At 45.9% G+C, this 26,540-nt stretch overlaps 2 protein-coding genes across 20 annotated transcripts in view; one reads left to right on the top strand and one right to left on the bottom strand.

The window, feature by feature from the left end:
• LOC140629653 (uncharacterized) overlaps positions 1-26,147 on the top strand; it is a 28,438-nt gene extending 2,291 nt beyond the window's left edge. For 3 of the 17 annotated variants that reach the window (XM_072819169.1, XM_072819168.1, XM_072819164.1), the window contains 11 exons: positions 13,069-13,343; positions 14,575-14,658; positions 15,163-15,279; positions 17,293-17,363; positions 17,829-17,853; positions 18,778-18,846; positions 19,260-19,322; positions 21,608-21,661; positions 23,435-23,484; positions 23,874-23,962; positions 25,123-26,147. In XM_072819169.1, coding sequence (XP_072675270.1) covers positions 14,595-14,658; positions 15,163-15,279; positions 17,293-17,363; positions 17,829-17,853; positions 18,778-18,846; positions 19,260-19,322; positions 21,608-21,661; positions 23,435-23,484; positions 23,874-23,962; positions 25,123-25,213 — 693 coding nt within the window. In that variant the 5' untranslated portion in view covers positions 13,069-13,343; positions 14,575-14,594 and the 3' untranslated portion in view covers positions 25,214-26,147. Of the gene's footprint in view, positions 1-26; positions 763-7,247; positions 11,689-13,068; positions 13,344-13,447; positions 13,731-14,574; positions 14,659-14,693; positions 15,280-17,292; positions 17,364-17,828; positions 18,847-19,259; positions 19,323-21,607; positions 21,662-23,434; positions 23,485-23,873; positions 23,963-25,122 lie in introns of those variants that run through there. The other 14 variants (XM_072819167.1, XM_072819166.1, XM_072819170.1 and 11 more) reach the window with 14 other exon arrangements.
• The window catches only part of LOC140629651 (nebulin-like), an 86,387-nt gene that overhangs the window by 26,628 nt on the left and 33,219 nt on the right, over positions 1-26,540 (bottom strand). For 2 of the 3 annotated variants that reach the window (XM_072819160.1, XM_072819159.1), the window contains one exon: positions 25,211-25,266. The gene's annotated coding sequence lies outside the window, so the exon portion shown is untranslated. Of the gene's footprint in view, positions 1-25,144; positions 25,267-26,540 lie in introns of those variants that run through there. The other variant, XM_072819161.1, reaches the window with a different exon arrangement.

Below are 26,540 nucleotides of genomic sequence, written 5' to 3'. Positions count from 1 at the left end.
AAGGGGAGGTGGGCGGGTGGTTGGGTTAACTGGGTGATGGGCACCAAGGGGGGCACGTGGTGGGATATGCACTGGGTGTTATGCTATATGTTAGCAAATTGAACTCCAATTAAAAAAATAGAATAAGAAGGGAAAAAAGGGATCCAAGTCATTTAGAATCAGTAACAATTTTGCAGTCTTGTCAAATTTCAAAACAATAACACTTCATTTTTATTTTTTATTTATTTTTAAATTAAAAAAAAACTTATTTATGATAGTCACAGAGAATGAGAGAGAGAGAGAGAGAGAGAGAGAGAGACAGAGACCTAGGCAGAGGGAGAAGCAGGCTCCATGCACTGGGAGCCCGACGTGGGATTCAATCTCTGGTCTCCAGGATCGCGCCCTGGGCCAAAGGCAGGCGCTAAACTGTTGTGCCAACCAGGGATCCCACACTTCATTTTTAAAATGAAAAAAAAAAAACCACACAAACTTTTTCAAGTACTGAAGACTTTTCATCCTGAGTTTGTTACAATATGAACACCCAGGATAGAAAGCAGCTGTCATCCAAATATTACCGAGGTGCCCTCCTGCAGCCACTGGGGGGACAGGTGGAAAGACCCGGTGGATTCATCACCACTGGGCCTTGGGGAAGAGCTCACAGCAAGTGGGCATCGCCAATGGCTGTCGACACCTGCTCTGGTTCAGAGGGACAGTGGCTCCTGTTGGACATGGCTGTGAAATTCTCAGGAAAGAGGAGGGGGAAGGCAAAGACATTTGGAACTGGTGAGCATCTTCCTGTGGGATTGATCTTTGTCTTTCCCAAGTGATTTATAATCTGTCCCACCTGCCTCTATGCTCACATGCCAATCACTGTTTTTTTTTTTAAGGACAGTTAGGATCTTGTACCAAAGCATCTGGTACAATTTCATTCTCCTACATGCCAATGTGGAGACACTGCCCCCTCTCAGACGTCGTGACCCTCTTGCTCAGCTCTTGCTCTGCGTCTGCAAAGTGTGTTGACCACAGTGGGGAAGAAACAGTAGAGCCATTCTGTGAAATGCTTAATTTCCACTTACCATATGAGGGGCACACCTCAAGGCCCTGAGGGGCACACCTTAGGGCCCTGAAACACTGGCCTATGGTAAACTGTGTACAGACCCTGTCACGGAGATTAGAGCTGTTTACATCGTTAGGCATAAGTTACATCATGACCTAAAGGATGGAACCGAGCCTCTCCTTTGCCTTCCTGGGCTTCGCTTTCAGCCCAGAGGGGCAGTGCCCCCCTCTGACTATGCCTCTAGGGTTCCTTGCTTGGCTAATGGACAGTCAGACGGGCTCTCCATCAAGAACAGATCACACATTCCCTTTGTCACATCCCTGCCTCCTGACATCATCTTGTGGAGTGAGAGACATGTCCTCTTGCCATGCGAAGGGGTTAGCTAGCACTGGAGTCCTCTGGTTCCTTGGACCCCCGTGTTCTTCACCATTGCAGACCTTGAGACATTGGAGCACATATCAAAAATGAGCTTGCCTTTTTAATGTGTTTCCTTTCAGTCTTGGTTAGTCCTCTGGGGTTGGAAAGGAATGTTTGTATATGCCGCCCAGCTAGTTCAAAGACATACAGCATTGTACTTCCTTTGTGGTATCTCACCCCCTTGTGATTTCCTTTTTTCTTTTTAAAAATATTTTTTTATTTATGATAGTTACACACACACACACAGAGAGAGAGAGAGAGAGAGAGAGAGAGAGGCAGAGACATAGGCAGAGGGAGAAGCAGGCTCCATGCACCGGGAGCCCGATGTGGGATTTGATCCCGGGTCTCCAGGATCACGCCCTGGGCCAAAGGCAGGCGCCAAACCGCTGTGCCACCCAGGGATCCCCAAAAAACAAGTCTTATCAAAGTATGAAGAGATTTTAAATGCTACTGATGATTAAAGAAAGTGAACACAGGGATCCCTGGGTGGCGCAGCGGTTTGGCGCCTGCCTTTGGCCCAGGGCGCGATCCTGGAGACCCGGGATCGAATCCCACATCGGGCTCCCCGTGCATGGAGCCTGCCTCTCTCTCTCTCTGTGACTATCATGAATAAATAAATAAAATCTTTAAAAAAAAAAAAAGAAAGTGAACACAAAAGCATACGAGAACATCAGGCCGTGTTCAGCGCGACATCATTTGTTCTTCCAATTTCGATTTCCTAGAGTTCTGCTCTAATATTGTTATTTCTCTTCTGCTGCGTGGTTTTAGCTCCCATCGCTGTTCTTTCTCCAGCTCCCATAAGTGTGCAGTTAGCTTGTGTACTTGAGATTTTTCATTTCTTGAGGCTTCTATTGATATGTCCTCCCTCTAATACCACCCTTGCTGCATCCCAGTGGTTTTGAACCATTGTGCTTTCATTTTCATTAGTTTGCATGAATCTTATACATTCTTCTCAAATTTCCTGGTGGACCTATTCATTCTGAAGGAGTAGGCTCTTTAACCTCCAAGTGTTTGTGTTCCTCCCAAATGTCCTCTTGGCAAGGAGTTGAAGTTTCAAAGCACTGAGGTTTGAAAAATACACAAGGAGAAGTCACAGTCTTGTATCAGTTCATGAACGCTGATTTGTGACCCAGTATGTGATCTACTCTGGAGAAAGTTGCCTGTGCAGCTGAGAAGAAGGTGCACTGTGCTGCATTAGGATGGAATGTTCTGTATCTATCTGTGAAGTCCATCTGGTCCAGTGTGTCATTCAAACCCTTGTTTCTTGGTGATCTTCTGCTTGGTGACATGTGTGTCCCTTGCTGAGTGTGGAGTATTGACCTCTTCTACTATGAGGGTTTCATTATCTGTGTGTTTCTTTAATTTGGTTATTAATTCTATTGGAAAAATCAGGCATCAGATGACCTGAAGGAGGAGGAGTTGCAAAATCTGAATAGACAGAGCTGAAAGTTGGATTATTAGATCCGAATCGGACAACACGTGTGCCTATGAACAATCTACCTAATTGCCTAAAGGAAAAGGCATAAAGTGGAGAAACAGTTCTTTTTTCTTATACCAATCTTTTTTTTAAATAAATTGATTTTTTATTGGTGTTCAATTTACCAACATACAGAATAACACCCAGTGCTCAACCCGTCAAGTGCCCCCCTCAGTGCCCGTCACCCATTCACCCCCACCCCCCACCCTCCTCCCCTTCCACCACCCCTAGTTCGTTTCCCAGAGTTAGGAGTCTTTATGTTCTGTCTCCCTTTCTGATATTTCACCCATTTCTTCTCCCTTCCCTTATATTCCCTTTCACTATTGGAGAAACAGGTTTTTAATAGCATCATTCAAGCTGACAACTTCTAATTTTGCCTCCATCAGGAATTTGTCTACTGAGCCTCTCAAATATCCATCCACCTTCTAGGTTGGTAGGTCCACTTCTAGGTCTCCAAATGTTTCATCTCTGGGTGGTCAGAAGGAAACTAAATTGCAACCCCTTAATAAACAAGGTTTCTCTTCTAGTCTCTCCTACATCAGCAAATGACTCAAAAGTTATCCAGTAATCAAACCAGAGGACTGAAAGCTTCTTTTTTAAGCTCTTTTATCAGGACACCTGGGTGAATCAGTGGTTGAGCATCTGTCTTTGGTTCAGATAGTGATCCCAGGATCCTGGGATGAAGGCCCACTTCAGGCACCCCACAGGGAGCCTGCTTCTCCCTCTGCGTATGTCTCTGCCTCTCTCTGTGTGTCTCTCATCAATCAATAAATAAAATCATTTAAAAAACCCTCTAATACATTACCACCCACATACAATCAAGACATTTTATAAAATTAATTATAAAATATATATTTCAAGTCCAGGTGCTTCTCTCGACAGCCACCACTTTAATTTTAACCATCATTTTCTAGTCAGGACCACTACTCCAAATCCAGCCAGTACAAACTGAAAGAGACTTGTCAGGCAGGAACTGGGATGGTATGTTGGGAGACACCCTATTTTCTTCTACACAGATATATAAAAGATTAATAAAATATTTTTAAATGATGACACATGGATGGGAGCACAATCATGAGAAATACATGTATCAAAAGGCAAAAGGAAACACCAATGTGAGCAAGGCTTAATCCACGTGCATAATGCCCACTGTATTATGAATAAGGTGAAGTTTGCTGAGAGCTCAGGTCTACAGGGAGATAAAACTGAGTGATCCAGGTGAGATAGTCCGTCAGATGCAAGCTCCATGTTTAAAACCAAGGACCACAGGAAGATTCTCACTCTGATGAAAGCAGAGGTGCCAAAATGGATGCAGATAACTTTGCAGGGCTACAGGAGGCTTAGAGTAGCATCCTGGGATTTTTATGGTAACCACTAGAAGCATGATTAAACTAGAAATCCAGCTGATCCAAGATGGTGATGTAGACAGACCTGAACTCACCCTGTCTGTGGACACATATCTCTACCAACAGCAAGAGAGACAGATACATGCTCATGAAGGGAACCCCCAGTCCTGATACAACAATCTACAGTGGGGAGGGATAGTACTGAGGGGCCATGAGCAGATTTGTCAGCACTGGGGTACAGAAGAAAAGCTGGAGTTGAAAAGAGCAACTAGAATATAAAGGAAACTGTCTTACAACCCTGACAAATGGCAGGGTGGTGGCTGGGACTCTCTCCTTGTTGGAGGCGCTGGCAAGTGCTGTGGTTTACAATATCCCTCCCAACTTGACAATGTAGACAGGAGCATGAGCTGGAAGTCCTAGCACACCTACCAACCCGGACTCAGGCTCCCAGCCCACACCAGTCCCTGCCTGTCTAAGAAGGCAGCCTCAGAGCAGCACACACTGAGAAGCCCTGATCAGCACTCACTACATATCCGGCTGTCTTGCCAAGGTGCCACAGGTGTAGACAACCTCAGAATAGTCCACGTCCACAGAAATTTCTCTCCAAAAGGCTTGCTTGGGCCCTCCTCGTGTGGAGTGCCCTGAGACCTCCTGGCTCCTGCCTGCTTGGCTTCAACCATCCAGGCAGGAAGCTTTCTTCATCCAGCACCTCAGTTTCCTGGCATGAATCCCAACCCCAGCCACTCCACTAGGGTTTCTTCTCTGGGGAGCACACTAGGACCCCCCCTGGCTTTCCAATCTAGCCGAATTCCCACACCAGGGTGACCCTGGTGCTGAGTGCACTGACAGACACCAGTTTGCAGCCAGTTCACCTTCAGCTGCCTTACTAGGGTGCCCTCTGAACAGAGAAACCTGGGACCACCCTGGCTCAGACCCCTTTCAGTTCCAGCTATTCCTCTAGGCAGCCCCAGTACAAAATGCCCTACGCCTCCCAGCACATGCCATCCATAGCTCCATCCAGACAATCAGTCACCAGGTGCACCAGGTCTACACAGGGAATGACCATACACAAGACCATCCCTTCAAGTTAGGAGAAGATTTTATATTTATTTATTTATTTTTTTTGAGAAGGAGATTTTAGGCCTAATTGTTTTTTTTAAATTTTTAATTAATTAACTAATTTATGATAGAGAGAGAGAGAGAGAGAGAGGCAGAGACACAGGCAGAGGGAGAAGTAGGCTCTATGCACCGGGAGCCTGATGTGGGATTTGATCCCGGGTCTCCAGGACCGCGCCCTGGGCCAAAGGCAGGCAGTAAACCACTGCGCCACCCAGGGATCCCCTAGGCCTAATTTTTAAAACAACAACAACGACAACACAGGAAGTCGAAATGAGGAGAAAGAAATATGCTTCAAATGAAAGAACAATAAACTTCAGAAAAGAAACTAAATGAAACAGAGATAAGCAATAGGTCTGTTAAAGAGTGTAAATTAATGATCATAAGAGATGATCACTGGATTGGATAGGAAAGTGGAAGAACTCAGTAAGAACTTCAACAAAGAGAAGGTATAAACTAAAAAAAAAAACATTAAAAGGACTCATACATTTGGAGAATATAAAAATTAGTGAAAGGGAATAAAGGGAAAGGAGAGAAAATGAGTGAAAGTATCAGTGAGGGTGACAAAACATGAGAGACACCTAACCCTGGGAAATGAACAAGGGGTGGCAGAAAGGCAGGTGGGCGGGGGGACGGGGTCATTGAGTGATGGGCACTGAGGGGGGCACTTGACTGGATGAGCACTGAGTGATATGCAATATGTTGGCATATTGAATTCCAATAAAAATATACGAATATATAAAAAAATGAAAAAAGAGCTAAAGAATACAAACAGATACAAAAAATACAATGGAGAGAATCTAAACTAGATTTGTGGGTTCCAAAGAACAGATTGGCAGTCTAGAAGACCAAGTGATGGAAAGCTTGGAAGCTGATCAGTGAAAAGAAAAAAATAAGTATACAATATGAGGATAGATTAAAGGATTTCTTTTTTTTATAATAAATTTATTTTTTATTGGTGTTCACTTTGCCAACATACAGCATAACACTCAGTGCTCATCCCCTCAAGTGCCCCCCTCAGTGCCCATCACCCATTCACCCCCCCCACCCTCCTCCCCTTCCACCACCCCTAGTTCATTTCCCAGAGTTAGGAGTCTCTATGTTCTGTCTCCCTTTGTGATATTTCCCACATATTTCAGATTAAGGGATTTCTTGGGCATCATGAAGCAAAGAAACTTTCACATTATTGTGGTCCCAGATGGAGAAGAGAGACAGGGCAGAAAACATAGTTGAAGAAATATTCTATGAAAACTTCTTTCACAGACATCCAGATTCAGGAAGAATGAAGAGCTCAAAAAAAGCAATCCAAAGAGACCCACACCTGACAAAATAATGAAAATGTCAAAAGTTAAGGATAAAATAGACTTAGAAATAGCAAGAGAGAAAACAACAAGTGCTATGTAAGGGAAATGCCTTCAGGCCATCAGTTGCATTTTTCAGGAGAAACCTTGCAGCCCAGAACACAGTAGCAAAGGAAAAATCCTACAGCCGAGACTACTCCACTCAACAAGTTGATCATTCAGAATTGATGGAATTGAAGAGTTTCCCGGACAAACAGGACTCAAAGGAGATTATCGCCCCTAAAATGGCACTACAAGAAATGCGAAGGGACTTCTTTTATGTGGAAAAGAAAAGGTCATCACAGACTTAAGAATATTAGGAATATCTTTTAAAAAGGAGAAAAAATGTGTGGGAAATATCAGAAAGGGAGACAGAATATGAAAGACTCCTAACTCTGGGAAACGAACTAGGGGTGGTGGAAGGGGAGGTGGGCAGGGGGTGGGGGTGACTGGGTGACGGGCACTGAACTGGGCACTTGACGGGATGAGCACTGGGTGTTATTCTATATGTTGGCAAATTGAAAATTATTTTTCCTCCCTGCCACACTCCAGGCACTTGGCTGGTTACCTCTCCAGAATAATCGCAGCCCTGGTCAGCTTTTGATTCATTTCCTCCTCCTCATTTCCCCATGTATCATTGGCTCCAAACTCTTTCATGATCCCTCTTCTCCCTCAAACCTGTCTTGCTCTCCAGTCAACTCTCTGCCTCCTTCATCACTGGATTCCATGGATTCCATGTGCCAACCATCTGTTATTCCCTCTTGTAGCCTTGATCATCAACCCCTGCTACACCTTCATCCAGGATACTGCTGCATCTAGTCTCTTTCAAGAACCATACTGCACATTCCCACTTCACCTACAGAATATCTGTATTTGAGGTAAACAAACAAATATGTAGAGGATTCCCACTCAGCAAAGTTGTGAGAACAAACTAGCTCACTATGTATTTCCTCTACTGAAGTCCATTGCAATACTGAGCTTCTGTTCACATGAGTGAGGTTGGTGCATTACAGATTTTGAAATATGCCACTTAATATTTTCTTCTACATGCCAACTTGCAAAACAGTACAATATGATGGCATCTCATTTGTGTAAAGATGGCATACACATGGTCAGATAGGGGTACAATGATTGAAGGAAACAAAGACTGAAAACAACCCTGTAGAAAACTGCTTATATAGCTAACAGGATTAGCAGGGACATTAACTTTGCTTTAAATGTTGCATATATATCAGTGTTTTTTTGGATTCATTGCTTCATAATCTAGATTGCTTACATTTTACGTACTACCTGCACTCAGGTCAGAAATATTTAACAACAGAAGAAAAATATAGAGAATGAACTGAGACCCTATAGTTGTTCACAGGACTTTACCACTGGAATGAAAATCTACATAATTTATCTGCATCTGAGAACTTCACTACTGACTAACATCATTAATTAGAGTATCATGACTAAAGAAATGAAATTAAAAGTGAAAATATTTTATGCAGTGAGAATCACACTTTTCCTTACATTTAAACGATGATGTCCAAATAAAAGATTTCACAGAATGGCAAGACATATCAAGGGCAAAGTCTCAGAACATGTAGCTCAAGGCAGAAATTAAGCATGAGGGAGAGAACCAGGATCCAACAAGTTTGATGGATGCCTTTTCTATTAGCGATTTTAGTTTTTAGCTTCACTGCAGAATAATATATGTGCCAATGCTGCACATTGAATATGTACATATTTAGGAGCGAGAACATAACACACCCTGATGCGCGAGTGGAGAAAGCAGTTTCTCCACAGACCAACGGTTAACGTAGGCAGACATTGGGATATAAAAATTCTGTAAGGCTGATCTAAATGTGTCCACTTCACCAACAGCTCGTAATAGTAGAGGCAGGAGTCCAACCCACCTTGGCCTTCCACTAGGCCCTCATCCAAAGGGCTATATGTCCTGCACCACAGACTTTGGAGGGCTAGCATGGCTGGCGAGAAGCTTTAAGACTTTATATCCATGAGGCAGGATAAATACTGGCTTGTGATTTCTTGGATGTTCCTCCCATTGAGAGGTGGGGATACGCACTTCGCTGTAATCAAAGAGGAAATTGGCGCTTACTTGCCACTGCAAGGTCCCCTGGACACAACATGGTGTAACATTCAAGTTTATGCTGCAAAAGCTCATCGTTTCCATTGGCCACTTGGGTCACTGCCCTGAGGAGCCCTCAGCCATCAAGTTAGAGGTTGGCTTGCTCTGAAGAAGCCCTGACAGTGGCAGGGCTCCTGTAGGCCTTCTAGCCAAATGCAGCCTCAACGACAGACATGGAGGGAGTCACCTCCAGAGGATTCCAACCCATAGCCAGAGAGTCTTCCTTACTGAGACTCCCCCAAATCATAGAACAGAAATCATGCATTCCCAAACTATGCCCTGTTTGATTTCCTCACCATGACCAGAGTAAAGTGGGTGTCTCATGCCACCAATTGGAAGGGGGGATACGTTAAAGCACACTTTTTATAATAAGGTCGACAAAAATAACACACATCTAGAAAATATAAATGCTATCATAGACCATACACTGACATCACAGTTTCCCTTCTGCTCCTCTCTGCTGCCTTCCAGGTTCTCCTGCTGGAAGCAACAACCATTGCCCTTCTGGACATCCCTCCAGATGTATGAATTCAGAAATTAGTAGCTATGACACCACAACAAGTATTACCTAAAAGCCTCTGCTTCATTGCGACTGTTCCCCCCAAATGAGAGTAGAGTCTGAACATTTTTTCATTGCTCTTTTAATGCTGCTCCTCTGGTCAGATGATTACACTTTCTTAAGTTTCCTGTAATTGATTTTCGTTTATTCCCTCAAGTTCTCTACACAGGCACGCACTTTTTGATCTAGCTGAAGATCATATAAACTCCCTCATTCCTTTCTTTCATTCATTTATCTTTTCAGTCATTTATAAAGAATTTCAGGTAGTCCTAAAAATATTCTAGCACTATGAGTCATATAATAGATGCAGAGTATATATATTCCATGATATAACCAATTGGAATTGAGTTAATTCCTCGCATTACCTAACTGGAAGTTTGCTCATCTGATAGTACTTCAGATGGCAGTGTGGCTGCGCTTGCCCTTACTCCTGTGTCCCGCTGCCACCCTTTGTCCTTCACTCAGATCCGTATGCCTGGCTCAGTTGTCATGAGATCGTCCTTAGAGGGCACTTGCAATATCGAATCCAGCTATGGGAACTTGGGCAGATTGCCTGTGGAGAAAGAAAAATGCCCTATTCTGGATTCTCCTACCACATGTGGCTGCCACAGTGGATTTTACCATCGACACCCCGATACAAGAGTGGTTTGTGTGTGTGTGTTTGTTGCCCCTGTTCTGGCTCTTGTGTCACATTTACTCCATTCCCAGAGACCAGCACAGGGTCTGCCTAGGGCACATTAGCAGATGGGTTTTCAGTGAGTGATTCATACTATCCTCATGTGGAATACAATGTAAGCACAGCATTCCTTCTGCCATACATGGGATACTATTTGGAACCAATTTTGCGACTTACTGGCAGCTATGAAGAACCACGTCTCCTACAATAGGTCAGTTCAAGCTCATATCGGCCCATGCATCTTGGCTCTTTGGCTGGGGACCAGGCACTGCCCAATGCTGCCACTCCGTTGGATGGGTGGGGAAAAATCAAAAGACTTGAGGCCGTGGCATCATCAGGTATTAGGTACAGAGAAGCTCCCTTGCAAATTTTAAAAAAGAAAACCGTATCTGGGGGCATCACAATGCCAGATTTCAAGTTGTACTACAAAGCTGTGGTCATCAAGACAGTGTGGTCCTGGCACAAAAACAGACACATAGATAAATGGAATAGAATAGAGAACCCAGAAGTGGACCCTCAACTTTATGGCGAACTAATATACGACGAAGGAGGAAAGACTATCCATTGGAAGAAAGACAGTCTCTTCAATAAATGGTGCTGGGAAAATTGGACATCCACATGCAGAAGAATGAAACTAGACCACTCCCTTGCACCATACACAAAGATAAACTCAAAATGGATGAAAGATCTAAATGTGAGACAAGATTCCATCAAAATCCTTGAGGAGAACACAGGTAACACCCTTTTTGAGCTCGGCCACCTTAACTTCTTGCAAGATACATCCACGAAGGCAAAAGAAACAAAAGCAAAAATGATCTATTGGGACTTCATCAAGATAAGAAGCTTTTGCACAGCAAAGGCTACAGTCAACAAAACTAAAAGACAACCTACAGAATGGGAGAAGATATTTGCAAATGACGTATCAGATAAAGGGCTAGTTTCCAAGATCTATAAAGAACTTCTTAAACTCAACAGCAAAGAAACAAACAATCCAATCATGAAATGGGCAAAAGACATGAAGAGAAATCTCACAGAGGAAGACATAGACATGGCCAACACGCACATGAGAAAATGCTCTGCATCACTTGCCATCAGGGAAATACAAATCAAAACCACAATGAGATACCTCCTCACACCAGTGAGAATGGGGCAAATTAACAAGGCAGGAAACCACAAATGTTGGAGAGGATGTGGAGAAAAGGGAACCCTCTTACACTGTTGGTGGGAATGTGAACTGGTGCACTGTTGGTGGGAAAGGGAACTTGTGCCGCCACTCTGGAAAACTGTGTGGTGGTTCCTCAAAGAGTTAAAAATAGACCTGTCCTACGACCCAGCAATTGAACTGTTGGGGATTTACCCCAAAGATTCAGATGCAATGAAACGCCGGGACACCTGCACCCGATGTTTCTAGCAGCAATGTCCACAACAGCCAAACTGTGGAAGGAGCCTCGGTGTCCATCGAAAGATGAGTGGATAAAGAAGATGTGGTTTATGTATACAATGGAATATTACTCAGCCATTAGAAATGACAAATACCCACCATTTGCTTCAATGTGGATGGAACTAGAGGGTATTATGCTGAGTGAAGTAAGTCAATCAGAGAAGGACAAACAATGTATGTTCTCATTCATGTGGGGAATATAAATAATAGTGAAAAGGATTATAAGGGAAGGGAGAAGAAATGTGTGGGAAATATCAGAAAGGGAGACAGATCATAAAGACTCCTAACTCTGGAAAATGAACTAGGGGTGGTGGAAGGGGAGGAGGGCAGGGGGTGGGTGTGAATGTGTGACGGGCACTGAGGGGGGCACTTGTCGGGTTGAGCACTGGGTGTTATTATGTATGTTGGTAAATTGAACACCAATAAAAATTATTTTATTAAAAAAATAGAAAGATGAGTGGAAAAAAAATAAAATTCTATGTTTAGAACAATGTCCTATTACCTGCTCTTTCCCACCCAATCACCCCTCAATGAGGTAATTGTTAGAGAAAATAGAGAGCCATGAGTACTAATGCAATTTTCTGTGTACTTCCTAAATGACCCAATGATTCCTTAGTTCTAGATGCTTGGAATGAATCTGCAATGTCAGAGATTTGTCTCATAGCATTCTGTAGTGTCGTGTATCTCCTTCATTTTAAATTATGGCAACTCCCTCGGTGTATGCTGCAATGTTCACTTCTTCTATTTTTTGGGCACTGGTCACTTACATCTGTATGGCGGGGACTTGTGACCACAACACGAGGATGGGGTTACTTTCTGATGCATGATGAGTGTGAACACAAAGATAACCCTAGAGTTTCGTTAGCTAACATGCTTCGATGAAAGAAAGGACTGACCCTGTGTTTTCATGGAACCCTCCAGTGAGGCTATTTGGAGTCTCGTTTTCTTACTCGCTCAGTGAATAGTAGGTCATCAATAGGCATAGCACCAGGGAAATACTCAAGCAATTCATAGCGATTGAGATAACTAAGTGTACAAGTTAAGTTGCATACTAAGGAAAAGGATAAAACTTAATAGAATAGGGGACTTTATCTAATTTGATAATTATGTGTTGAGAGGGAGAAAATGGCTTTTTAGGTTTTGAAATTCATTTATTGATTTATAATTCAAAATTTATTTTAAATTCTAGTTAGTTAATGTATATATAGTGTAATATTGCTTTCAATTGTAGAATTTAGTGATTCATCACTTAGATTTATCACGTAGGACTCATCAAATGGAAAGGATTTTAAAAACTCAATTCAAATTACTGTTCTCTATTGCTCTTACAGCAAATGTTAATGTTGTCTCTAAAAGTGTCTGATAACTGAGGAATAGCAGATATGGGAGGAAGGAGGATTTCTAATCAAGAAAGGAACCTCTTTTGATACCTAATATGATTGATCCCTCTTGACCTTGCAAGTTTTTACTGTCACCTCTATTAGAGTGTGGGTCACTTTCTCTGCTATCATTGTTCTCACAAACAGGGAATAGGGTGTTGGCCACCTTCCATTTTTGAGAAAAGACATGTCCTCTTAATGCCACACTTGGTCTGTGAGGATACCACTGGGCCAGACAGCAGCAGCTGGAGCAGCACGTGCAGACCTGCCTTCACTCTGAAAGTTCTATCATGACCCATCACCACGGTGATGTGATGATGCTCACCTTTAATTCCAACTGTCACTCTCTGAGCCAATCAAGTGCAGTTTTGTAGCAGGTGAGACGCTCCCTACAATGGGAAATCTGAAATGCTGTTTTAAAGGTATGTTCATTCTGATTTTCTGAATTCTGTTCTCTCAAGTTGGCTTGCTGACTGGTTCAGAAACTCTTCTTCTTCTTCTTCTTTTTTTTTTTTTTTTTTTTTTTTTTTTGCATTTTCATTTCCACCGTCCCATTTGTCCACATTGTAAGATGAATGTATTTTTCTGGTTTTCCTGCATTACTTAATTTTGATTGTTTGATGAAGCTGGCTTCCTTATATATCTTCTACATTTAAAAGAATGTCTACTTCTATATGTCAACTTTGTCCATATTCTTATAAAGAACACACTCAGGAAACACACCACACTGCTCTTATGGATCACCTGGCAACATATGACGGGGAAAGGTCAGCTCTTCTCAGTGTAGATGTCAAAATCTGAAAGCAAATGTGAGCAGTCTAAATCCAGACATTTTCAGATGGAAGGAAACTGGGATTCCCTGTGGTATTTTCAGGGGTTGATGTGGATGCTTTCAGTGGCTGTCTGAGCAATGCCTTGGAGTGAATGAGAAGGGACCTGGCCATCGGGGAGGTGGAGTGAACATCTGTAGGCGAGTCATGGATGGTTGGATGGTCCTCAAAGAGAGTCCTGGGATGGAGTCTCGAGGCCGTGCATAGGCAGGGGACTGTCTAAGAGGAGACAGGAGCCTGCCCCCTGCCCTGACAGGGTCTAGAGAGGATGAAGAGAGCTGGGAGTAGAGAGAAGGTGTGAAGGAGGGAAGAAGGAAGGAGCAGGGAGGCACTCCCTCCAGCCAGGGTAGCTACGTTTACCCTTGGACAGGCTTTATTCCAGGTCCCTAGACCATACCTTAGATCAAATGCAGAACAGTCAGCATCATGAGTTTAATTCCTGTCCATGATCCATCACACAACAGTGTGGCCACTCTGGAAAGTTCCCTCATTTCCCTATCTATCAAAGCCTACATTGTAAACCATGAGTTATCCCCCTGCTTCCCCTCCTGATGGTGCTACTATGGGCATTCCAGCAGCGGGTTGTCACGTGGCCTCCATGAGCTCTAGAGCGTCATTTCCATATGAAGGCTAAAGAGGGAACTTCCATCCTTCCATGCTGTGGAGCCATCTGAGTCCCCTGTCTAGATCCACCCAAGACCAGACCTCTAACTCATTCTGTAGCCATTTGAGTGCTGCATACCTACAAAGCAATTGTGAAGCATCCAACCTTCACTGTGCCCAGGGCTCTACTTGCAGTCAATCCCATTTCGCCTCCTAACAGCACTCCAGTGAGTAGGTGGTATGGACACTTCCACATCTCAGAACAGGGAACCGAGGCACATTGGGCTTTCTGGAACTCTGTCAGGTACGTGCACCTTCTAAGTAGGATGAGAACCCAGGACATAAGGCCTGCTCATGGTGCTTTGCTGCGTTGCTTTTTTGTTTTTTTAAACTTTTATTTATTTATGATAGTCACACACACACACAGAGAGGCAGAGACACAGGCAGAGGGAGAAGCCGGCTCCATGCACCGGAAGCCGGATGTGGGATTCGATCCTGGATCCCCAGGATCGCACCCTGGGCCAAAGGCAGGCGCTAAACCGCTGCGCCACCCAGGGATCCCTGCTGCGTTGCTTTAATGTCTCTGATAAATCGGGGTATTTGCCCACAAAACCTGTCTATGGGGGTGGTTCAGTGCACACCTCAATGCAAAGTCTTCCTAAGTCCAAGTTGGAGGCATGACACTCCATGGGGCAACAGTTGTGTAGGGGGAATAGAAGGCTGAAACAAGAGTCAATTTGGACTAATTCCCCATGGACTTCTGCCCACAAGATGCCAACACTGCTTTCTATTGCTATGCATTTCCCAGGAACCTGTGGGGAGGATGAGACAGAAGCTGCCCAGTCCACTTCGAGAAAGAAGAGATTTAAGAAAGTGCGCTTCTCTCTGCACAACCGGGTATACCCGATCAGTGACACAGAAGAAGGTATTGTGAGAATTTACTCATTAAGTGGATTTAAGAATAATTCTTTCACTAGTGACATACAAATAGCAGAACAGTACAAAATGCAGTGACACATTTTTCCATGACTTCAAATGTACAAATTTAACTGTTTCAAGTCCATCACCTTACTATAACCATGGAAGTCAACATGCATTTCCTTTTTTTTTTTTTTTTTTTTTATTTTTATTTTTTTATTTTATTTTATTTTTTTATTTATTTATTTTTATTGGTGTTCAATTTACTAACATACAGAATAACACCCAGTGCCCGTCACCCATTCACTCCCACCCCCCGCCCTCCTCCCCTTCTACCACCCCTAGTTCGTTTCCCAGAGTTAGCAGTCTTTACGTTCTGTCTCCCTTTCTGATATTTCCCACACATTTCTTCTCCCTTCCCTTATTTTCCCTTTCACTATTATTTATATTCCCCAAATGAATGAGAACATATAATGTTTGTCCTTCTCCGACTGACTTACTTCACTCAGCATAATACCCTCCAGTTCCATCCACGTTGAAGCAAATGGTGGGTATTTGTCATTTCTAATAGCTGAGTAATATTCCATTGTATACATAAACCACATCTTCTTGATCCATTCATCTTTCGTTGGACACCGAGGCTCCTTCCACAGTTTGGCTATCGTGGCCATTGCTGCTAGAAACATCGGGGTGCAGGTGTCCCGGCGTTTCATTGCATTTGTATCTTTGGGGTAAATCCCCAACAGTGCAATTGCTGGGTCGTAGGGCAGGTCTATTTTTAACTGTTTGAGGAACCTCCACACAGTTTTCCAGAGTGGCTGCACCAGTTCACAGTCCCACCAACAGTGTAAGAGGGTTCCCTTTTCTCCGCATCCTCTCCAACATTTGTTGTTTCCTGCCTTGTTAATTTTCCCCATTCTCACTGGTGTGAGGTGGTATCTCATTGTAGTTTTGATTTGTATTTCCCTGATGGCAAGTGATGCAGAGCATTTTCTCATATGCATGTTGGCCATGTCTATGTCTTCCTCTGTGAGATTTCTCTTCATGTCTTTTGCCCATTTCATGATTGGATTGTTTGTTTCTTTGGTTCAACATGCATTTCCAAGTGTAATCTGGGCACCCATGTTCGCGACAGCAGTCTTCCTAAGAGCTAGAGATAGGCACAACCCCCCAATCCAGCATGGGATGAAAGGACACCTAAAATGTGATATGCACACAGGACAGAATGTAACTCAGCCATAAAAAAAACCCAAATGGCTCAATATGCTACAAAACGGATAGATCTTGAATAACCAATATGCTGTTTGAAAGAAGGCATAGGGAGAAAGAAGTAAATTACTTGACCCCACTTAAGGGATCAAATTACAGTAGGCAAACCCATAGACCCAGAAAATCGACACTCGGATGGCTGGAGGCAGGAGGTGAGGGGAGGAGGAACATTCATCTCTTTATGGGGACAGAGATTCCTTAGGATGGAAAGGTTTGGATGTAGATCAGATGGCAGTGCTAAGTACACAGCACCATGACTGTAAACAGGTCTGCGGAGCATTACTTACTTATTAATAATAGCATCAACAACGTCTATTTCATCACACAAAAATAACCATCCAAAGGAATAGAGGACACGTACGTAGCAGTATGTGTGAAGGCATGGAAGCTGAACTGGTCCTCTGACAGGTGAAGAAGTGGGAAGGTGGCTGGCCTTTACAGTGGGAAGGATGACTCAGGGGACACAGTCATGAAATGCAGAATGCATCGAATGTTTTGCATTTTGAGACTGACAATTGCTCACTATATAGATCCATTAAGCTTGAAAGCAAAGTCCAGATTCCTTTTCCTTCTTGCTCATCTGCTCTTCATTTCTTTGTCCATCGAGGAAGTTAGCCCAACAGCAGGTCGGGTCTTGCTTGCTCACTGTTCACACCTGAGCACCGTGTCCCCGTGTTCACCTCAAGCAAAACTCCCTAGGCCATTCCTGGGCAGCAAAACCTATTTCCTGACAGATACCCTGTGTCCTTAGATCCCACGGAGGGACCAGCCGAGGACCTTCCCACGGACGAGGCAGAGGAACGTGCCTCATCTCTCCCTGAGGTAAGCTTGCCTCTCTTTCTCTGAGAAGGAAGGTTGCTTCATTGGTTTCTACTTCAAGGAACACAGGACCAAATTTGGATAATACACCTGAGGGATGAGACAAGCAGTCTCCTTTGTGGGGAGAATGGTGAATGAAAGACTATTGCCAATGACAGCAGACACAAAAAGGGGGGTATAACAGGGCAGCCTGCCTTACAAATTCTGTGGCATCCAGCACCCTCAACAGCAGAAAGTACTTCCCTCTCAAAAAGAATTTTGGATCAGTTGATCAGATTGGATTTCAGAGATCTGTTATTGAAAGCTCAAGCATCTTTAACAGGGTCCTCTTTCACCGGAGCGGGGGAACACTGACCCAACCTTTGTGCTCCACCCAGTCTCCTTCAGTTCTCACCAAACAAAAGAGCTCTGCAAACAGGGTACATGATGGTGTGATCCTCACTGTTTTTCTCTTTTCTCCAATCGCAGGTGGATGCTGAGACTATCCAAAACTGTATGTATTTTAAAGTAACATTTTTGGCAGTGAAATCTCGTGTCAATAGAAGTGTGGCCTCTGATCCCGGATTCCTCCTGGGAATGAGGGTCCGGGTGTGGTGAGAGAAAACTGTCCACTAAAGCTGTGAGACCATGTTGTACAGGGCCTGGAGGAACTATGGCATGTAGGAGGTGATGGTTTGTGTGCATGTGTGTCAAAGGGCGTCTGTGTCCACACTAGCGAGTATGTGTGTGTCTGTGTATCTATGTGGTATGTGAACGTGAGTGTGTGATTTCCCAGGAGGTATTCCCACACTTGCAGCACAATCGAGGGGTCAGCTTTCCAAAGTCATCTCATCACTGTGACACCCCTTACATGCTCATCCCTCCCTCACCACAGCTATATCTGGAGGATGCTTCCATTTACTTTCCTGAGAAGGAGATGGGGCAGAGATGAATGACCCAAACCCTTGACCCCCCCACGTTGACAGCCAAGGTGGGAACCCAGGGGTTGGTCCGAATGTGGCTCTGGGCTATTGATGCTCACTAATCACTCAGTCATGGTGTCATTAGCTCTCAAAGTAGGCAGCAAAGGAGATCCAGCAACTGGGTCCTTCTCTCAAAACACCGATTCTACCAAAGCCCCCTACACGGCCCAACATTACCCAGAGGCCTCCATGGTCATGTAAACAAGGGCAGCTATAGGTGTACATATCAATGATTTGGGCCTGTCACTGGTGTTGAGTGCATATAGGAAAGGCCACATATTCCTGGAGAGCCCACAGATCCTGGACAGGGTGAGGCCCCATAGAGGGGAGCGCAGTCCGTACTTCCTAGCCACCCACATGCACACACTTGACTCCTGTCCTCATCCTTCCAAACTCCCTGACAAGTTCCCAGGCAGCCCCTCCAGCATCCTCACGCTGGCTCTGTGTCCTCCTAGCTCCAGTTGAGTCCCTGACTCAGGAAATTCCCAACTCAGAGGCGGAAGAAGAAACCTCAGCTCTCTCAGGTAAAGTCATTTTCTGCATAGGAAATGCAATTGATGCTTTCTTTCCATTTCCAAGGAATTAATTTCCTTGGCACTGCCAGTTAGTCCCGAGTTTCAATCACCCACTGATACCAAATTTAGAGGGGCTTTTAGAACCATCACCATTGGTTACACAACAAATGGCATCAAGCATTTTCTAGGAGTTGCTTTTCCTTCATGTCACATAGCTTGTTTGCTGAACAAAATGGAGCTATGAGATCTGACATTCAAATTTGGAGCCTTTCCTGCAGGTCACATTTACTACTTTTTTGTGATCTTTGACTCGAGGACTGTACTCCAAGTCACTTGCTAATGTCACCAAGAGAACAAAAGTCATGTGCAGATGTGCACAGAGGGATGTGATCCTCATAGTGTTTCCCTTTCACTAACTGCAGGAGGAGGGAGACCAAGATGGTTTATCAGACACTTCTCGAGGAGGAATGTGACTGATGCACAAGGTGGGTCTTTCCCCTCTGCTTTGGCCTGGAGAGCCTCCCTGATCCTGGGTTCCTACTGCGATGGAGGGTGGGGTGGTGGGAAAAAAATGACTGTCCAGTAAAAAAAAAGGTTGACTATGTTCTACAGACTCTGGAAGCAAGCAGGTCATTTAGGTATTGTGGCTTGTGTGTATGATGGCTGGGGGTTGGTCCTATGTGAGTGGATGGGACGTGACTGTGCCGGTCAGTGCGTTGAGTGTGTGTGTTCCTTCACGAGACATTTCCCAATTATGCAAATCAACCCTAGTGTCCAGTGATCAAAAGTAAACCTCACCCCACCGGGCACACTGCTTAGGATGCCACATTCCTCCCTCACCACAGCTGCACCTGGAGGTTTGCTTAGTATTCCTTTTCCTCAGAGGGGGATGAGTCAGTAACAAAGGGCACAACATCAGTCCTAGCTGGGGATGTGTCTCATGCAGGGTCCAAGCAGAGAAGATTCAGGAAGATATTTCAGAGTATTTCCTAAGAGCTTCATTATCCTTAAAAATAATGCTTTCAACTTATAAGCCCACACTGAAGTGTGAGGGGCAAATAGGAGCTCAAAGTAAAGCTTTGTCATTAACTTGGTGCCCAACACCAAGTTGTTGCAAATCGCCTACATGGCCTGGGCCAGGGCCAGGTAAAAGTACGCCAGTGCTCATGACAGGTGCCCCCACACCCAGTCACACACTTGCCACTGGCTGGGTGGCTCCTGAGTGAAGGGATCCCCAGTGACCTGAAGGACACCGGCATTTTGCAGAGAAAAGGACTGGAAAGAAATAGGATGTAGGCCTTGTTAAAATGCAGGGATGTCGGTTGGTTGAAAGCTTATATACTTAATTTTCCTTATGATGAATGATTAATGAACAATTATAAAACTCAGCGGAGGTTTCCTTGGATTGAATGAGCCTGCAGCAAAGTGTCTTTGAATCAATTCCCATCTTATGGATGAGCTGAGATGCAGGTAGGAACGGTGCCTGTTGAACCGGAGCAAAGCAACGGTCTTGAAGAGGTCCGCAACGCAGTGGAGCTTTGCTGAACTTCAAAGCGGCGCCGGGCTCACAGGACTCTGTCTGTAACAGGCCCTGTGCGTTTGGGGTTTACCCTCTTTCAGACAGACTATTTCATAAGGATTCGATTCCCTGTAGGAAGGAGTCAGAGGCAGTGTTTCTACGCACTTTCCTGCTCCTCTCCTCGGACCTCCTTCCTCCAGCTAAGATCGCCTGGCATCAGCTCGGTCCATCTTGATGACCTCCCTGCCTAATAACATACAAAGCCTCAAATTATCTACATCCTCAGGAGCATTGCTGTGGGGTTCACTTTCGGGATGCCTTTTCATTCTGTTCCCTGTTGAAGAGGGTATCCTTTCCCCATCCTGTGGTCTCCTCAAGGATTAACAAGGCATGAACGAGTGAATTTATTCTGGAACTCTCTATTCTGCTGCAGTGTGTCCCTACTTTTATGCCAGCACCGTGCTGCTTGCCTAGTACAGCTGTCTCAGGTACTTTGAAATCTGCAATAACCAAGCCACCACCTTCTTCTTGTTTCTCAACAACGTTTTGGCTATTTGTGTTCCTTTGTGGTCACATTTGCATTTTAGCAGGTTTTCCATTTTTTTAACGTGACATTGTGACTGAAGGCTGTGACATCGCCTCTGGGGGCCATTTATCCTAGAAACGAGGTGTTCACCTCAGCCTTTTAGTGTTCAGTGGGCTCACATAGTGCCTGGCACCTGTGTGTGTGACCAGGACAACCTACACGTGGATGTTGCTAACGGGCCAGCAGTTAAAGCAGGAGGAATGAGCAGGGGTTATGTCTTGCTCGTTGTTGGACGCTAGTGCTCTGCAGTCCAAGGGGAGTCTGTCTATACTCCATCTGTCACAATCATTACCTCGATAACTACATGAAAACGATTACAGAAAATAAACCCTCCAATGCTCACTCACCCTAGCCACATGTCAGGGGTCTCCATAACTGGTGGAATTTCACATGCCACATTTGGAGGGGAACAGTGTAAAGGGCGAGTAGAATGGACATGATGAAGTGGATTCCACAGCTGCTTGGTCTCACTGCAAAATTCGAAACTGTGATCTCTGCCCCGTTGAAGGTCTCTGACTCCCCTAAGCACAGTGCACATCTGAGAACACACCAGAAAGGTCAGGCAGGTAGATGCCGCATGACCCGCAGAGAACTCAACTAGAGTAGGATGAATGGGTGAGCCCCTCCCTCCAATAACAGGATTGCTCATGCTTGTGTTCCTACAGATTTGTGTCTGGAGAGCATAGACGGCTCCAGCAGTGGGGAGGAAGACTCGGCAGGTAGGGAACAGGGCTCAGGTAGGGAACAGTGGCAGAGGGCTCCTGGGAACCTGGGGGTGCATCTCCTACTCTGGAGAATGCAGAGGGTGGGCAAGAAATCAAAAATGAAAGGGAAATACTGGCTAGCAATCTGATTCGTTCATCTCCTATTTTACTGACATCATAGGACCAGAAATTGTGTCCAGGGGCCTTCGGTGTGTGCCGCATTTCTAATCCCCCTCCCTGGGTTTGCTGTCTTATGATCTATCCCATACAATGTGCACTTCCCACCCTTCTCTGCTGCCAAACGTCAAAGCTTGGTTTTGTTGCCCAGCACCACTCAGCAGTCGTGTGGCAGAGATTGGGTATCGTTCTTGTCATTGCCCTATGATGGACATGACCTGGGTGCCAGAGCAACCCTCTCCCAAATCTGAGAACCAGGAAACTAAGTTGTCATGTGAGCTCAGAGGTGGATGAGAAGGAAACTCTGTCCCGTGTAAGATACATGACGTGTAATGGACCTTCATGCTCCTGACCCATTTCCCATACCTTAAAGTCGACTCCCAGAGTTGGAGATGTTAAGGGGCATCTCCCCTACGGTCACTACATACATGCCTGGGTTGCTTAGGTCATGCCAGCTTCACCACACAAACCAGTTTGTCATAAACATGCTTCCATGAGTGAGAGGCCACATACTGAAGACCTGGAGATGCTCCTTGGCCACAAGGCACCTACCGGCCTGTGTGAAGGTGTGGCTGGGCCCGCTTCTCTCTCTCTCTCTCTCTCTCTCTCTCTCTCTCTCTCTCACACACACACACACACACACACACAGTCTTTCCCAAGCATCCCTCGGACCTGTCACCGAGAACGGCCGAGGCTGAGGACAGAACATATGCTAGCAGCGCTACAGGGTCACTGTTCTTCTCACCATCCAATTCTCCAGCCTCACAGCATAGGCCTTGTCCCCCTACACCCTCCTGATGCCCACCCCGTCACCTGTCCTCAGACCTGCACCAGGGCCCTACCACCCTACCCTCCCTGTAAGGTTCAGCGCCAGGCCTGGCTGGCACCATGTGTTCAGTGGGCTACCCTATTGGATATTTTCCAGCACTTCACTTGAAAATTCAGGGGGAATTTTGAAAATTGACTACCCTCTCATTTCCACTTCTGCTCTATAACACTTCTGGGAACAGATGAGGTTGCTTAAGGCGGGCTCGTGTGCCAAGAAAGACCATCTTGTCCCAAGAGCAAACACTGGATATGTGGACACGTGTGGCACCGTCTCATTCAAGTTCCCCAGCCATCCCAGACCAAGATAGTTTCTCCTCACACAGAGGGTTCAGGGGATTGACTGAATGGGTGCCAGTATATCTCCTGCCAGTCCTTGGCTACCAATATTTAAGAACAATATGATTGTTGGAGGATGGAAAGGGGAAGGAAATGGAGAGTTGTTAGGAAAGGAGGAAGGGGAGTAGGGAGAGAGAAAGGTCATGTCCTGGTCACACTGTCACAGGGACAGTACCTCCCAGAGGAGGGACAGGATGACACACACATCATTCCTAGGCATGGAGAGAACCTACGGGTGGGACACGCAGCTGGGAGACGAGAGACCCACTTCCACCCTGTAGACATGAAGGGACTAAGTGCAGGGAGGCCCCAGGGCTGAGGATCCATCATCTTGAGGTCAGAGTCCCTCATCCCAAGAGGAGCAAGCCATGGGTTCTCACCCCTGCTAAGTTTCCATTTCCTTTCCCATGGCCATGCCAACCTCATTGCTGCCCTGCGCACTGGAAGACAACTCCACGGATACCGGGGATTCACGTGAAAGGAGCAACACTGTGCCTGTAATTAATTCTTCTCCTCCACTCTCTCTTTCACCTCCTCGCTCTGCTGCTCATAAGCACTTGTTCCTAGCTCTTCCCCAGCTCCCACCTTGATGATGCCCACCCTGAAGACCATTGTCTGCTGCAGGCATTGGGTCTTGGCACCTGCTCCGTCTATGGAATGATGCTACAGCCCTCTTTACCCCTCTTTCAGCATCACACTGACCCTTCACCACTGAGTCTGGGGATCAGACCTGAACAGCCCAGCAGGGAGTGGGGCTGGGGTCAGCAGGATGGAGTCCACCCTGTAGGAGAAGCCTAGGGAAGGGTACCTGCTGGGTGACCCCACTCAGTGTCCCCACTCCCTGCTTGGTTATCTGTGGTCATGCCCGATTCTGCCTCCCTTTCAGCTCTCAAGAAGCATCCCTTCCACGGACATCAGGGAAGCAGCGAGGGAAGAAATATTTAAGTTGGAAGAAAAGGAGGAACTAGGAACAAGGTGAGTTTGGCAGAAATAGAGGAAGCAACACAGGCACATGTTCTCTATCACCTCCCTGACCTACTTGTTGGCACCTCAGGAAAACCACCCAAAAAGCCTGGGTGCTGCCCTTCTGGGCTGAGCAATAAGAGGAGACAAGAGGAAGGCCATGATCCCTACAGGCGCTGAAGGATGACCTGAGTACATCTTACAGGGAATGGGACTCAACCCATAGAGGCCCTGAGGGGGCTGAGCCATGACCAGCAGAAGCTGCTGAACCTGGAGGGACAGGACTCAAGAATGTCTGTGCACTGCGCCCCTGTAGCAGAGGGCCCCCAGAGTTGTGCACCCCCTTGTTGTGCAGGACCCAGCCCTGCCCTTCCTACTGCTAATGGCAGCAGACAGGTTGCCCCAGAACATCATTAGTTGGGGTGGTGGCCTGATCCCACACTTCAGGTGTCTGAGGAATGAGTGAACATCACACAGAGCCCCAGGGCCATGCGAGCAGCACAACTCAACTCGACTAGGGGTGCATCCCTGGGGCACAGAGCAGACCCGGGCATCAAGCAGGGACATGTGGATTGCCACTCAATTGGGAGCTGCCCATATCCCGGGGTCTCCTGAGCCTCAGCGAAGCCTTGGAGGATGTTGGGGGGTAACCTCATGCACCGTTTCACCATGTGAGTGTGAGGCTCTATCGATTGTTCTCAATCTGCAGGCGGCCATCGGGGGGAAGGACCCGCCGTCCACTCCCAATTTCACCCATGTCCATCCCTCAGTGTGAGCACCGTGCAAAGTCACTTCCTGTGCGAGACCAGAGCACATCATCCCTGCCAGGCTGCCTGCAATGCTCATGGGCACAAAGTCTCCTCCACAAAATGGGCAGGTTGAGGGCTCCCCGAGACAGTGGGAAAGGCACAGCTAAGCAGGAGGAGGACCCGGCAGTCACAGTGGGCCACAGTCAGGGAAGGGGCCCCCGGGACACTGGGGATATAGCCTTCATTTAGCCCCGGGGGCCTGGAGGCTTCACTTTGCTCATGCCACACATGCGTCTTGCAGGCAACCTCCACCCCCAAATCCTCAGAAGGCAGGTCCAACAAGAAACCCTAGACTCCTAGGTAGAGCTGCCCCAAACAGCACAGCACTCCATCTCCTACAACTGCCCCTGATGTTTCCCGCAGCAGCACAGCAGGACAGTCTGACCTCATCCCAGAAGCTCCAGATTCGCCTGAGGTCCTCAGAGATGGCGAGCCACGAGATGCCTCGGCCTAGGTATGCAGCTTCGGTGGGGACTCAGAGGCTGGAAAGGCGTGAACTGGATGCACCTGGACAGAAGGAGAAGAAACACGCCTGGAGGATCTGTTCCCCTGGACGTGACATGGCAGGCCTCCCCAACAAAAGACCTTTGTGCTTCTCACAAGCAGCATGGATCCCAGAGGACATGACAAAGGGACCCTCGGAGATGGACACCACACCCAGAGCGGGGGGTCCTCATCACTGCTGATGATGGACACTCTGAAAAGGAAGCAATGATACAGGCTGTCAGGCATGCATTTTTGGGGTGAGACTGGCCACCTGGAACTGCGTTCAGCAAGCAGCCCTCCTGGCTTTCCGCCTGTCTGCTGGAGGGGCTGTTCCTCCTCCAGCTCTCCGGTCCTCCCCTGGGGGGACCTGTCCTCGCAGTGAGCGGCGGCCTGGCTCCCGTGGTCGAGGGCCAACCTGTTTGCAGGGTGGCCACTAAACGCCTCCCGTCTGGGACACATGTCTGCCTGCCTTGATTCCAGAGGCTGTCCCAGGATCCTTCTCATAACCATCACTTACCTATCCCGATACAAGCTGGTATTTTGGCAACTAGTAAAAAAGATCACTGGCTAACTCATCGGTTGGGAAAAGAGCGTGCAATACAGTGGAAGCTGCTGGACAACAAGTCTTGTCTGACCCCACACCCCCGTTGGAAAGTCCCGAGTCTCTGACAGTTTGGGTAACTCCTCACCCTTACTTTCCTTATTTTCTTTGACAATGTCACAGCAGGGAAAATACTATCATTTTCAATGTTTATTAATGTATTCCTCACACAATTTTAATGATTATTAATAGAACTATGAGTTAATACACTTGATTAATGTGATTGTTTCTGCTTTTATTTGTAAGGCCTTTTAAATAATAAGAATATCCCAAATTGCAAAAAAAAAAAAAAAAGGCGGCAGGTGGGGGTGACTGGGTGGCGGTCAGTGAGGTGGGCACTTGGGATGAGCACTGCATGTTATTCTGTATGTTGGCAAATTGAACACCAATAAAAAATAAATTTATTATGAAAAAAATAAAAAAAATAAAACCCTTAAAATAAATAGATAGATAAAACTCAAGCAAGCAAACGAAAAGCTGATTGGGAGGAGAAAAAAAGTAAACAATCTTGTGGAGCCAAAGACTTATTAATGTACATGGAAAGAGGACAAAGATTTGGTTTCTAACTCCAAGTATCAAAATACCTTCTCCATGAGGCAGTCCTGAAATTTTATTTTATAATCTTGATCTTTGTGGTATTTCAAGAGATGACATCTCTTAACTTTAAGAATGTCACAGAAGATTAATCCCATTT

The sequence above is a fragment of the Canis lupus genome (assembly GCF_048164855.1).
Source record: "Canis lupus baileyi chromosome 27 unlocalized genomic scaffold, mCanLup2.hap1 SUPER_27_unloc_5, whole genome shotgun sequence".
Classification (NCBI taxonomy): domain Eukaryota; kingdom Metazoa; phylum Chordata; class Mammalia; order Carnivora; family Canidae; genus Canis; species Canis lupus.
The sequence above is the reverse complement of the archived record's forward strand: the minus strand, read 5'-3'. Positions and strand labels throughout refer to the sequence as shown.